Genomic DNA, 14,653 nt, shown 5'->3' on the forward strand with positions numbered 1-14,653 from the left:
GAAGTGCCGTCGTCCGTTACCCGGAGAGGTAGAGTGCGGCGTCCCATGTGGGGTCGTCGGCTGGGTTCCTCTTAGCCTGGTACTTGCAGAAGGACGACAGCAACATGTCCCGGTTGCCGCCGAAGTGGGGCAAGTCTTCCTACAAGCAAGTTTTCCACCGCAACTGTTAGAGCAGTTGGGATTGCAGAACTGGCGGATGTCCCAACAATACGGCAAAAACACACTTGATTCTGCACACTCCTCGTTAAAGAAACCCTGCAACACGTGTTTCAACTGTTTTCGAAATCCTAAATGCTTGCAGAACGTATTCAATCAATACATCCAGTACTTAAATTAGCGGGTCTCAAAGTACCTCCGTCAAAAATTACTACTCTATACCCATCCCATAGCTTAGAGACTCGCTCAATAGATTTTTCTCTCTTTCCCGGTTTTGACGTTCTTTGACGCTGGATTACTTCATTACAGCGGTGTAGCGCCATTGGCCGGCTTTTCGTCAGCTGCAGCAATGCACGCACTCACTATCGTTTCAAAAAGAAAGCCACAAAAGCAAGGGAGAGACTGCAGGCGTATCTGCTGCGACGAGCAAATAACGCCGTGACGCTTCGTGCTGGCGATAACTGTAGCTTTCGCAGTGCTTCCAGACGCAAAGGAAAGAGTGAAAGAGTTTATGGGGAGTGTTACAGAGTCCCTTTAAGAGCAAACAGTTTGTGATCTCATTGTGACAAAGCCAGTCCTGCTGGCGGGATGGCGCATGCGCAATCACTTAGTTAATCTCTTTCGCGTTTACTGTTGTGCTGAAAACACTGCAGCCAACTACAAAATAAGCGCCTAAGGCCGCGAATGTTCAGTTATCAACCAGCTTAGTCGTAACAACACCCACGAAAAAAAAGGCATACAGAAGCAGGCCTTAGCATCCGCATCTTGACTACGTAGCAGCGCAATGCCCACTAATTTCAGAAGAGAAAAGCGACTGACTCCTTCGGAACGGGAGGCAGCACAGTTTTTATTTGTTTTTATTTGCAATGATAAAAATGAGAAGCGGAATCATGATCCTGCCAGCCCTAAGGAACAGCGATAATAAAAATGACAATGCATATCATTTTTTGTCACTTTCAACTTGTGATACGAAAAAAACTTCGACAAGACGTTTTCCGCCCCATAGCTTGCCTGGCTAATGTCGAAACCAATGGTCAGACATACCCCATAACTCAGCAAACGGTATCAGGAGCGGCAAACAGTGGCGATTTAGATTCCGTTGGCACCGTGATGAAAGGGGTTGTAACTAACCCACCTTTCTGTACAGTGACCGGTCAAGTAAACGTTCGTTCCTCTTGGCCTTTTTCTTCGAGAGTTCAAGCGAAATGAAAACAGCGTTACTCTACACGGAACCTGATAAGGCCGGCCGCGGTATGATGGGTAGTTTGACTAAACTCGTGAGCTAGGAACGTGGGCGAGGCGCGACTCCTGTAGACTCGCCGAAGCGCGACTCCTGTAGACAGTGGCGCCAGATTTCCCTCTAGTGTATATTAGTATGAAACTGTATGGCCGCCACAAATGCCTATACTCTGGAACAATTTAACAATGGCAATAGCTCATGTAGTGTATACCTCCTCCGAAGCGACACATCCGGATGTCAACGCGCACGCGCGTTTTGAAACGAGATTCCGCTTAACGCGTAACATAGTCTGCTTTTTCTTAAGTAGTTTGTTTGTTGTCACTGCAGTAGTTTACAAGAACGTGAAGTCCAAAAAAGTCACAGAAACGACTCTTGTTATGTTTAAAATACTCGCAGTAACGCCCTCTTTGCGCCTCGCGGAGGAACAGCTGACAGCGGTGATGAGGCGCAGGGGCAAGAGCAGCGCTAGTATTAAACTAAGACCGTAAAACATAGGTATATTAGTTTTTTTGTAAGATGACACGTCATCACCCCGCTACAAAGGGGGTACCACTATCAATCATCATCATAATCACCAGCATGTTGTTCTTAAGCTGTCCCTGAAGGTATACGCACATATCCACGAGTAGTGAGCATTGAGGGCGGAATGCTAATCATGGGCGGAGGGATATCGAGGCTGGGAAACCTGAGAAGACTTTCCGTCGGTGCTTAGAGGTGCGGTTGTTGTACATACAACATACAACCTGACCGGTTTTGGCCGGGACGTCCGACATTATATCTCGTCATAGGAGGCCATGACTCCCCAGAGGGGAGGAACTCTGCTCATTAACATCCACCCACGACTACGTCATGGTATTAACGATACTCACTGGTTGTTTGACCTGCAGCTCGAGATGAACCAGCGAGATGTAGATCTTTTCCCTGAGTGACGGCTGCACGTAGATAGCCTGCACCTGCACGAGGAGGGAAGAAAAATATGCCAAGGAACATTTTTTTGTTCAAATTCACCGAACGCCCAAGCCTGTACAGAATTTTCTTGTTGTAAGCAAATGACAGAAGCCTTATGCTATGTTGGTACTAACAGCTTGAGTTGTCACATGTAGGCCGTTTTTTCCTGTAGTTTATTCGTCCGTGGTCAAGTTGTTGAATACCAAATGCGTCACAGGTAATACGGGAGTCAAAAAGTTGCCAGAAAGTGGCGGGTATCTTTAAGGGAGATGGGACACTGAACAGGAAGATTAGAAGAAAGGCTGGTGAAGCTTGCAGTAAGTCGCGCAAGGCTTGAACCATAGCGAAGCTGCAGGATTTCTTTCTACGTAAGAACTGAAGGACACATTCGTACAAATTTGAACTTGTTTATTTAAGTGTTCTGTCATCACTTTGCGCTGTGCCAGTGGTAGGCATCGTCATATGCATGGATATCGACGTGTTTCTCACGTCAAGCATTACGTGAGCGGTGGCGCTTGACGACAGCGCCGGATGGGATTTTTTTTTTTGCTAAATTCACTGAGCTAGCCGGAGACGCTCGGCGTTCGCCGCGAGGCACGCACTCACGAGCGCTCGGCATTCTCTTGATATTTTTAACGCTTTATGCGGCACACATTACGGCCAGCTACAACTGCTTCGCCGTTAAAAAATTGACACAGCTTTCACTTGTGTCATAAGGTTGAAGAAAAAGCAGAGGGGGAGGGGGGTCCACCTTGCTTTTTCCGTTTTTTATAGGTTTTGTTGGGTTTTGTGATGTTCTTGCTAGGCTAGGCTAAGTGTTGAGAGGTGAGGCCAAGTTTAGCCGGATTTTACAAGCCCGTTCCGGTCAGTCGCCCACACCGACAGCGGATCCCAGGTAGGAAGAAGCTAGGTCGACCCTTAGCTCCGCTGTTTGTCCAACCTTGCACCACTTAGTAGACCAAGAACTACTTACTACCTAAGGGGTGCGCACACGCATATTCCCCTTGTGCTCGCAGTAAAGAAGGTGCGAAAGCTGGCTTCACATTATTAATACCCTATCTGTGGTGGTTCATCCTTTAAAGGTGGCGCAGTTTTTTCTTGGTATTTTTTTGCTCACGCCACCCGACCAAGCTCAAGCCTAAACAGCTCCGCTGTTAAAAAATATTGTTTTGAATCATGCCTGCAGTGGACCTCATTCAAGTTCACTTTCTTTGTTGCCAGGTTAACACGATGTACCAGATATTTCTTTGTAAACGTAATAGATACCACAGAAGGCATTAAGCGCGTAAATCGTTTGAAAAGACTGCATTCAGTTGGTGGGCTGCCACCAGCGGTCAGGGAAGAACGCCGTGCAGAAGAAAATAGGTCAGGTAGAACAGACCACCTCAAGGATGGGACATATCACCAGCGCAACAGATATTTACCAGTGAAGTGACAGAAATACGTTACGGGGACAGGTGATTTTGTGGCTTGCGAATCGGACCAGTGCTTAATTCCATTGCTAGAGTGCGAACCGCACACAAGACCGCCTTGGTTGACCGGCTAGGTTAGGCAGTAGTGCTGGCTAGCGTATTTTCGCGCGCATAACCCGCACCAAAAATGCGAAAATTTCAGTTACAAAGCTGGGGTGCGGATAATACGCGGGGTTTTTCTTTTACTGCAGCTTCACGGCAATGCGCGTTGTGCTGTGAAGCTGCACTGCGCATAGTGTCGTGAAGATGACCTTGAGTACAACAATGAGGACTGCGGCTCAAGTGATAGCTCTAGCGATAGCAGTGAGACTGAATGATTTGTGACTTTCGCTTTGCAGTCAGTGTATTCTACTTGCTAAATTTACGCTTTTTATGTCTAGATAGCATTTGATGTGTTTCGTGAGCAGTATTTCCTGTATCAAATGGGGGGGTAATATGCGAGGATTTTTTTTTCTTTCCCGGTGGGCTTAAAGTGCGGGTGCGTATTACATGCACGGGCGGGTTATACGCGCATAAATACGGCAAACACTTATATAAGGCAGGGAGTTGGTCTTCTCCGATCAAATGGGCGCAGGGCGGACGGAATGTACGTCGTACGTCGTAAGGATTATAAAGCTGTAAATGACGCTACTGATGATAACAATACTACTGCGGGTGAGGACGATAATGACACAATGATGAGGGAGATCATGATTATGATGTTAATTATGATGACGGGGCTACTGCTCATGATGACGACGACGACGATGTTATTAATGTTGCTGTTGATAACGATGCTACAGCTGACGATGGTGAGAGGATGATTGCGAAGTTGGTGCAGCTTACGATGATGATGATTATGACGGTGGTTGTAATGGCGGCCTCACCTGGTTCAGGTATCCCAGGATGAAGTCCATCAGCCGGCGTTCATCTCCGAGGAAGCGCAGGAAGCTCAGGTACGCCTTCTCGTCAACGAACACGGCCAGCTCGAGGAACTTGACCCGCCGGCCGCTTCCGCTTCCGCTTGCGTACACGGGAGCGTCGCCCTGGCGCTCGCCAGGCGAGTCAGCGGGCCGAGTCTCCGTGCGCGGGCTCGTGCTCGGTTTCCGAGACCCGACCGACGTCGTCCGCCTCCTGCTGCCGCTGCTGCTGCTTCCCTGTTTCCGCCTGGGAAGAAACGGCAGTAATACAAATAAAGGAGAAGCAGATGACGAATTAGTTTGGAAGATAATCAGGGGTTGAATGAGACGAGGTTGAATCCAGGGAGATTCCGTTCACCTGCAGGGACGCGCCTAGCACGAGCTACTGGTTCTCTTGAAACCCTCGTTCTATTAAAGATGATAGTCTTTTCTGGGCTACTTAAACGGGAAAATTTTAAGGGCGAAGCCCTTTAGGACCTCGCAATGTCCGTGCCGATGTCTGGAGTTGTCCGTGCGCAACGGGCTTTACGTGCGCACAGCATTTTACGCCATCTATCGAGAGCGGCGCCCACAGTAGTACCATCCGCGCGCCATCTGAGGAGAGCGCCGGTAAATGCATTAGCAAAGAGCGCGAATTTCAAAGGGTACAAAACGCAAAAATAAAGCAAAAACCCTAAACTATCTAACGATAATCCGCGGAGAAAGACGCCGTGAACGATGCCTAGGGTACGAACTACTGGGGCGCGAACTGTCTTTCGTGTGGCGCTTGTCATTTACAATGCGTTTACTGCACCTCAAAATCATTTAAAACTCAAGTGCATCAGCACGCACGGACGATGACGTTCATCACACAGGCAATACACAAATCTTGTCCCAGTGCTTCGCACCCTCGGCATTGTTCACGGCGTGGAGATGTGTGATTTTTTTTGTCTGTCTGTCTGCATGCCTGTCTGTCACTCGATTCAGCAACACAGATGCTGTGCAGTGGTCTTATATACTCACAACCAAATCTACGCGTCTAAGTCCGGTGTTAATGTTCATACTTGTCAATATTGTTGAACACGAACAAGACATTACTCAAATATAAGGCAGAAAATGAATACATGAGTGGTATTTGCAGTGTTCCTTTATTAAAGAACTTACGGATGCCTGCTTTTTGCTATAGCAAATAAAATACTACATCAACTTCAAAAACCTTCGCCTGCTGTTGCCTGCGCTACCTGGCGGAATTGTAAACATCAAACGGCAACAGCAACGAAAGGTTACACTAGATAGATTTCGCGTTCCGCTTGGAACGCTCGTGGACTAGGACAACGTGATTAAATGTTGTAGTCGGGTGCCTCGATTCACGCGCGTCTCCGCCGTACGGCAGCGCTGACATCGAAGCACCCGACTTGGAGCAGTGGAACGCGGTGAATTTAAATTTACTTGAGCAAACCTCTAGCGTGCTATCTTGGAAGGAACGAGACGGGAGAGTAACAGCATGAGAGATGCGCGGGAAAGAGAATGGATGCGTTTACATGCTAGAGGCGCCAGTCGACTATCGTCTTTCGTCGATATTTGCAACGAAAGGAGCAGATAGGCGGGCATTTTTTCTTTGGAGCTACTGCTAAACAGCCTCCGGTGTTCGGCTTCCATAGCAAAGGGGTTAGTGCCACGGGTTTTGTTGCGGCCGGCCTGGGTTTGATCCCCAGCTGTGCGAATATTTTAGCAGCAGAGCTGTTTAAAGCTTGAGCTTGGTCCGTCTGCGTTCGCTTTAAAAGATGCCCGGGAAAAATACCGAGCGCATGTGAGCGTTCGTCTCGTGAGAGGCGCCCGTCGTCGTCCAGGCTTGCGCGTGTGCTTGCGCCTCGTGAGGAGCTCCCGGAATCGTCCAACTCGAATTTCTAGGACACTCTGCCCAGCGTTCGTGGGGTGATCTTTCGCGTGCTCTTTTCCTTGCGAGTTCATGTGCGTTCGCACCTGAAGCGGGAAGCACAGACGTCGAGTTCGCGCTACAGACGCCAAGTTTGCGAAGCCGGTGGCCGCGGGTTCTAGCGCGTGTGAAAGCGGTCCGCTTTGGGAGACATGTGAAAGCTTGCGGATCAAGTGATCCGGGCGTGCCAGTCATGGAGGACTTTCAGCGGGAAGTTCGGAAATCCGAGTGCGGTGCAACAGCTGGGTCTCAAACGAACCGAGAGGGGCCGTCAGCTCTCCTGCTTCTCCAGCCTTGTACCACTAGTGCAAGCTTCGTCATTTTTTAACACGAAAGTGTTTTATTCCCGGATACACGGATATATCGCTGACGCCATATCCGTCACGGAAGTGACGCCAGTACAACGAAGCAAGCGGCCTGTAAAGGATGCACCCCTGCAGACAGGGTCTTCATGCAGGGAAGCAACCTTTAGTACTAAAGAGGACTACGCGATGCGGAAGGGAGATAAGGACTATCTCCCTTCTCGTTAAGGACTATGTCGTCAAGGACTATGCGATGCAAGACATCGTAACTCCTTGGGTGCTTTGTATATTCTTGAGGCATATTTTGCTGTCACCTTACAATGTATTAATCGCATTGGCACACCGCTCGAAACCAGTAAAACAGGCAATACTATGCCGCCTATGAACAAGACTAATAACTGCACTTTGCTGAGAGCAACGAGCCACGTTTCCGAGCGCGCGTAGTTAGCGCGAACCCAGAAGCGGCGGATTCAGTCACTGCTGCCGGCTGCGAGCGGCAACGCAACCAGCGCCACCGGGTTGTTCAGCGCTGCCCTTTGAAAACGGTCACGCCGTGTCGGACGCGCCAGCAGAGCGGCGGTCTCGCATATCAGATAGGGTGGTGGGGGCAGTGCGAGCGTGCCCGCAGAACGCCGTTCCGTGGTTCCCGTTGGCGCTCCTACGCGGCGCAGCGATGCAATTCGGCCACGGCTCCCGTGATCCGCTTACTTCTGCGCCGACCTGTACATTTCATCGGCTGTACACTGAAAATATTCCTATTTTTTGTAACGGAAAGCTTAATGTCCACCCCCCGTGCTACTCTTGCGGTAAGTCAAGAATATAAGTTCCACAGTTTGCCTACCTATCCGGATGCAGGTATCTCTGGGGCCACCTCGTCGGTGTAATGTTCGGGTGGCCGAATCGAAGAGGTGGTCTTTGGGAGCGTCTCTTAGGGCTTGACGACGAGGAGCGTCGCCGGTCGTTCTGCCAGGGGTCGAAAGGCCGCTCTGCAAACACGAAAAAAATGGAGGTACCCTTGTAAATCTTGTGTGTTCTTGACGCAATCATTTACGCGAGACAAAAGATAACGCATGGTTCCCTGCTGATGTGAACAATGCCCGATTCCTATGTTAATCTGAAAAAAAAAAAACATTTTCAGAAGTCTTGGCTGAGTAAGGCAGACGTAGATCTTTCTTATCGTCAACTTGAGGGGCACTTCCGTTTTCAGGCCTTCCTGCTTGATAGAGGCGCCCAAAAAATGTCAAGTTGTCACCTGTCCAATATACAAATACAGTATAATTTCTCATTAACTCGAAGCCATAAAATCCACTGAAAATTTCGAGATAATCGGAGTTTCGATTCATGCGAAATGCCGAACATTTGTGGCCAGGTCACTGAAATAAGAGCTAGTGCTGGTAACAAATGCTCTACTCCATAGGGGAGCTTTCGTAATAAAGGCACAATAATTCGCAGGAAAAAAAAACTTCAATTTTGCAGAAGAAAGAACTCCGCGATGCTCGCTTGTTTTGTGTTCGTATTTGGACCCACGAAAGCGTTCTCGAGCTGCTCAATGCATCGCATCAATTGTTTGTCGCCACCTCTAGAATCTACATTGTTGCGAAGCAGGCCCAACATGCTCCATTTTTCTTCCTTTGTTGGCACCTCTGGAGGCTCCTCCCCGTCCGCATGATCAGCTGCGTCGTCCATAGCTATCTCAGCGATGTAGGCGCCGGGCAGCCTTCCGACAACAGGGACATCGGCTTAGTACAACGCGTACTCAGCGTCAATTCGCCGTTCACTACCGCTTTCGGCGCGTAGTGGCAGCTAAGCGTTCGAACGGAGGCATTATCACTGTCTTGAGGGGAGTTCACTTTGTGTCTTATCTGTCAATATTTCAAGATATTTATGATCTCCAGAAAAAATGTACCGAAATAAAAGAGGGGAAATACACAGAGCGTATGGGAGATAAAGGCATGGCGAGAAAAAGTTTCGACTTAACCGACATTTCGAGATATCCGAATTTGAGTTAAGGACAGATTACTGTACTTGACGAATCAGGCATGCGTTTGGATCTTTAAGCAAAACCAGGTGCCCGTGATCGTTCTCTACCTCCCAGCGTACACGTGCGCCGAGTAGCAGAGCGACTTCTTTAGCTTAAACAGGCACAAAACAGCAGACGCGAAATGGTGGTATATTTAACATACGTAACTCGTATCTTCAAGTCACATGGGGAACTCGGTTAGCCGCAAATACAGCACAACTATATAGCCGTTTTTTTGTTTTCTTTTCTTTTCCCAGAACCGTTCTGAGCTATTCGTAGTCAGTCAAAGACTGAACGCGAAGTAGATATTCTGTTGGACAAAATACGGGCATCTCTGGAACTGTTCTTAGCTGTCCAAAATGACAAATCGAAGAGTCTCGGACAGACAGGCTCCTCTTTGAGTTGATGCAGCTTTCCTCGTCGGTTTCTAAGCCACTTCGAGCCATAAATTAACCAATGCGTTGGCCACGAAGCGGAGGGGAGGTGAGAGGGGAGGAGGACGACAGGCGTAACGACGTTCGTAAAGCAGTCAGATCGCAATACATTTCTCAGTACAGAAACCAAAACATAGTTTCACAGCGCTATGCAGCCGCTAGGGACGGCAGCTTTCTCGATGGAATCCGTCTTGTACACCTGCCTTCTTGGCGTCCACACCTCCAGTCTAGCGACACCGTCGGCGCAAGATTGAGTCAATAGCCTACAGCTATAGACAAGGAGCCTGCTTTCTTGTCTTCGGGTGACAGCGTAATAGGGGGTTGAGGCGACGCCAAGGCACGTGGCCGCAGGCGATGAACGTTTCTTGTAAACTGACGTAGACCAAGGTCACTCCACAAGAATTGTTGTTCCGAGCAAATGTGGAGTCACGCAGCACGGGCAGCCGGGCTTGACTGGTCGAACGATAACGATGTGTGAAAGAATTAAAAGTCGAGCTGTTCTCCTTCAGTGCACCCGCAAAGTAAGGGGTGGCTGCGTACTGTATAGCACCGTCAACTGCGCCTGTGTCAGTCAGTACCCTGTTACATTGAGAGTTAAAAGGGATTTATTATGACATTCGACCTTGTCTTTACTTGCCCATGATTGGGCTTGGCACAATACTGCTACTTCGCTCGTGTATTGTTTTGCTCTTTTGTTGACGTGTTACACATTGACGCGTTTTTTTTTCTCCGTTCTAAGCAGATAATTGGGTGGCCTATTTTGTAGCTGTCCCGTGTACGTTCTATTGTCAACTTAATTCTGATTTGGTAACATTGCGGTTGAAGATAAGTGTTTTATTTTCGCATCTTACCAGGATTAAACCTTCCACCCAACGTTTTCCAATTGGCTCTACGTGCACTAAGTACTTTACGGCAAACAGTAAGCCCCATTGAAATTTTAACAGATTAGTTATTTGTTTGTATTTTGCGATAAAATAGGTATGTTATTGGCACAAAGCAGTCTTTTTAAAGCACAAATCTTGGATTTTGTCTTGATGGCCATTTTAAAGTATGGACGTAAAGTTTCCAGGTCTGCCCCTGAAGCCTCACCGCCTGTAAGGTCGCTCGCTGCTGCGCGAGGCCCCAGCAAGCCCACCCCTCTGTTGCGCCTAACTACCGTATTTGCACGATTGTAACGCTCACCTATTTTCGACGAAAGCAGCCCTAAAATTTGCGTGCGCATTACAACCGGGCTCGAAACCGAACGCGGCTATCAATTCTCCCCGCTTTGTTTTAATAATAGCAGGATCTGGATAGGCAAATTTATGGGGAACAATGGATGTTTGCTGCCACAGTTACGTGCGTCAAATAAAACGTCCTCCGCCAAGTACTGGTGCCATGTCTTTTACATCTTCACAGTAGAATTGGCGCCAAATTATTTTTTCGCATTTTCTTATTCAGTCAACTTACTTGCGCGTTACAATAGAGGGCGCGTTAGAGTCGTGCAAATACGGTATTCCAGCCACAGTGCCAGGGCATTCCTCTGTCGGCAAGGCCAATGTCAAAGCAGTTGTTTCACCTTCCAGGGAAGACGCGAGCCAGGCGTGACTGGCAGCTGGCCACGCGAGCTGGGCTAGGAGTCGTATATATGGAACCCTCGCACTGACGCATGAGCCCGGAGGAACCGAGCGTCGCCCCCGAGGGCGCTCGTGGTACGTTCGCCCGCGCGAAAATGTGGCCTCGCCGCCGTCAAAACAACGATGCTTCCCCTACGATACCTTCCAATATTTCTTCCGAGGTTTGGGAGAAAGCCCTGACCAGCTCCTACTTCAGTGATCCGTGTGTGCTGGGGCGTTATTCTCGTTTGTTGTCCGTTTTGTGTCCGTTTAAAAAAGTGTCCGTTTTGAGCAAGCCCTAACTGGCTTAGAGCGAACACCGGGATCCGACGGCATGCAAGCACGGCGGAGCTATGAGCGGCGGCTTCTCGGAGCAGACGATTGGGAGCAGACGATTTTTCGTCGCCTTGTTGTTGGTTCGCTGGCGGAACAATAAACAAATAAAAGATAGTTTAAAATAGGTTTAATCGTTTAAAATGTGTTTACAAGAACAGTTGCGCAGAGTTAAATCCAAAGCAAACTTACAAATGGAAGTACGTCACAATAAAACGGACGCAAAACGGACAAACACGAGAATGCCGCCCCTGGTGTTGAGGGCAGGGTTGCCAAGTTCTCGCAAAGTAATCCGCCAACTGTCTGCGCCATGTAGCCAAAAGTAGCCCAATGTCGACCAACACAAATGGCCCAAACAGCCAAATCACCAAATTTCGCAAAACTCATTCCAGACGTTTATTCAGGTGTTTGTTGCGAACAGTTCGATTTATTTGCATAATGAGTGCAAGCTATATAACTCAAAATCACTCCTTTGGCGGACAAACAGTTCCACTAGGGAACATTGCGGTGGTATTGAAACTGGCCAAGACAACCGCGAATTTTGCGAAGTCCTTACAGCACTTGCCGTCCACATTTTGCATTCAAAACGTTCTCCAACATTTCTACGGACATTCTGTTCCGCAGGTCGGTTTCTGTTAGAGTGACTCGACTGAACACTTGATTTTCTGCAGCATTCGGCATTGGATCTTGAGCTTTTGGCGTATACTCGCATTTTTACGCTAGTAACCCACGCAACCTTCTAAATTTGTGCGTACTGCAAGTAAGTGCACATAGGCACTGTCAATGCTTGAAAAAGAGATAAAATTTCTGGTCCGCTTTATTAACTTGTAAGTCTGCGCGATCCCTGCTATCCACCTGTTGGCATTTGATTTCTTCTGATATTTTTTTTTATGTTACGTTTAAAGTATAAGAGTGCTGCTTGGACACTCGAGAAAAAAAATCAGTTCCGTTTTTTCCGAGCTGTTGGGAAAAATGGCGAGACGATGAGCCAACCACTCGCACAAAATTCCTTCTGCGACTGATTTGTTTACTTTTTCGCGAGTCAGTTTAAAAGTGGCGGATTAGCTATTTTGAAACGTAGTGTTTCAATATAAAAGTCTATGCCTCACCGATGGCAATGTAGTTAAGCCAAAACCCTCTGCAGCAAAGCCAACTTTACACGCAATGGGTTTCCACAAAGGGCACATGAAGATGATGATTATGATGATGATGAGCGCAGTACAGGAAGGCCCACAAGAAAAAAGGTATTTCTGTGGTTGACATCGAACCTGCGTCCCCCGCGTTATGAAGCCAACGTCTATCAGATTGCACCGTCTTGTAATTCGGGTCACTCAGCATCACATTCGGGTTTGTTGCGCGGGCGTTGGCTTTGTACACTGGCAGTTTGGATTTTGACTTTGGGAGAGAGGTTTTTGGACTTTGGCTTTGAATGAGGTTGCATGGGAGAAAGCTTCGCGTTGTTTCTGCTGTTGAACACTGATGTTTACCCCCTCACTACATCATAACAAGGGTTTTTTGAAGTGTCCTAGAATTTTTGAATATGGTTGTGAGCGTCACTACTGGCGTCCATACCTTGTTTTTTGTTTGTCTGTTCATTATTGGGCCACTGCTGCAACATATACGGTTCGCGTGTCTGACGGAGCAGAGAATCCGCGTGGAATGATTAATCGAAACACGAGGGTATTAACTACATTCTCCCACAATCGCAATAATGGAAATGAAACTCGTAGAGCCTCATGTCTAGAGGACCTTAGAATAAATTCTCACAAATTACGGTTAGTATAATGAAACGTTAATTTACGTACAGCCCTTCCATGGTCATGTGACTGAAGGTGACAGTGGCAAGTTTGAAATAATAATTTTAACTTCTGTAAACCATCTTTATTGCGAAATCATCGGGATAAAAAATGGCTCCGTGACAAGCGATGCTTCTTCAAAAGCGGGTACTCCTTAATCTTCGCACAGCAGAGCGGTCTGTGAAACATTCCGAGGCGATATTTCGTACAAGCGATCAAGTTGTAGTGAGTTTACTCTGCCTTAAATTATTATTATTGTGTAATGGGGAGCGGCGTCGACAGGTCACCCCTCCCACATTTTTTCTATAACAGGCAAATCGGTGCAACTTCCGGTCGACCACCCCATCCGAGATGGGACGTGGCATAGTCGTATCTTGTACCTCGCGAGCTCACGATTACATCATAGACCGCAACGATATGCATATCGAACGTCGATTTGCGTGGCAGGGAAGCCAGGCAACCACCGTGCAAAGGAAAACGTCCAAAAACAAAAACGCAGGCACGCACCAGTAGCGGAAACAACACTAACGATGTGAGAAGAGCACATACACGGGCGGCGTTTGCGGGGGTCATATGTGCGGCCCGAGGCAAGAGCAAATACACGCGTCCCACGGAGCGCAATCAGCGTGTAACCACTACGGCGCGCCGAGACCTCAAAGCTCACCGGTGCGTGGGTCCCGTGGCCACGCGCCGGTGGTTCCGAGGGAGAAAGCCCACCGTCACGGCTTTCCCGTCGGGGCTTGGCGGCCGCGCTGATGTAATCGCTCCTCACCCCGGCACAAAGCCGCAGCCAGCGCACAAGCCAAGCCGAAGGACGAAGCACCACGAGAAAGGGCGTTTGAGGCCATCGGAAGATTACCGAGAACAAAAGGTTTCGCTGGGGATCGGATATATATATATATATATATATATATATATATATATATATAGGAAAATGGTTGACTCATGATTAAAAACAAAAACAGTGGTTTGCTGACGTTTCGACTGAAGGAACAGTTGAAACATCAGTAAACCAGTTTTTGTTTTTAATCGAGTCAACCATTTTCTCAAAATATTTCTTCTGGCTCCTCCAAGTTTCTTCCACTGCCTATATATATGTCTAATGTGTGTGTGTGTGTGAGTGAGTGAGTGAGTGAGTGAGTGAGTGAGTGAGTGAGTGAGTGAGTGAGTGAGTGAGTGAGTGAGTGAGTGTGTGTGCGTGTGCGTGCGCGTGCGCGTGTGTGCGTGTGTGTGTGTGTGTGTGTATGTGTGTGTGTGTGTGTGTGTGTGTGTGTGTGTGTGTGTGTGTGTGTGTGTGTGTGTGTGTGTGTGTGTGTGTGTGTGTGTGTGTGTGTGTGTGTGTGTGTGTGTGTGTGTGTGTGTGTGTGTGTGTGTGTGTGCATGCATGCGAGTGGGTAAAGAGGGAGAGTGAGAAAAAAACTGCGGTAGCGGTGATGACCTGAACGTCCGAATTTATGTCATCGTGCTCATATACGCATTTTTGCCGTTGTTTGTGAATATGTAATCTGGCGCAGGGCGGGGGTAATGATGTGGTAGGCTGTGA

General features: G+C 48.1%; 1 protein-coding gene across 1 annotated transcript in view; it reads right to left on the reverse strand.

The window, feature by feature from the left end:
- LOC144163187 (uncharacterized) overlaps window positions 1-14,653 on the reverse strand; it is an 87,576-nt gene that overhangs the window by 49,914 nt on the left and 23,009 nt on the right. The window contains exons 7-10 of the mRNA XM_077694018.1: window positions 7,774-7,918; window positions 4,683-4,962; window positions 2,266-2,349; window positions 21-139 (exon numbers count right to left, since the gene is read on the reverse strand). Of these exons, the coding sequence (XP_077550144.1) occupies window positions 21-139; window positions 2,266-2,349; window positions 4,683-4,962; window positions 7,774-7,918 (628 nt within the window). The remainder of the gene's footprint in view (window positions 1-20; window positions 140-2,265; window positions 2,350-4,682; window positions 4,963-7,773; window positions 7,919-14,653) is intronic.

This window comes from Haemaphysalis longicornis, unplaced genomic scaffold (assembly GCF_048455015.1).
Source record: "Haemaphysalis longicornis isolate Haplotype H1 unplaced genomic scaffold, Haemaphysalis longicornis Haplotype H1 scaffold_12, whole genome shotgun sequence".
In the NCBI taxonomy this organism is placed as follows: domain Eukaryota; kingdom Metazoa; phylum Arthropoda; class Arachnida; order Ixodida; family Ixodidae; genus Haemaphysalis; species Haemaphysalis longicornis.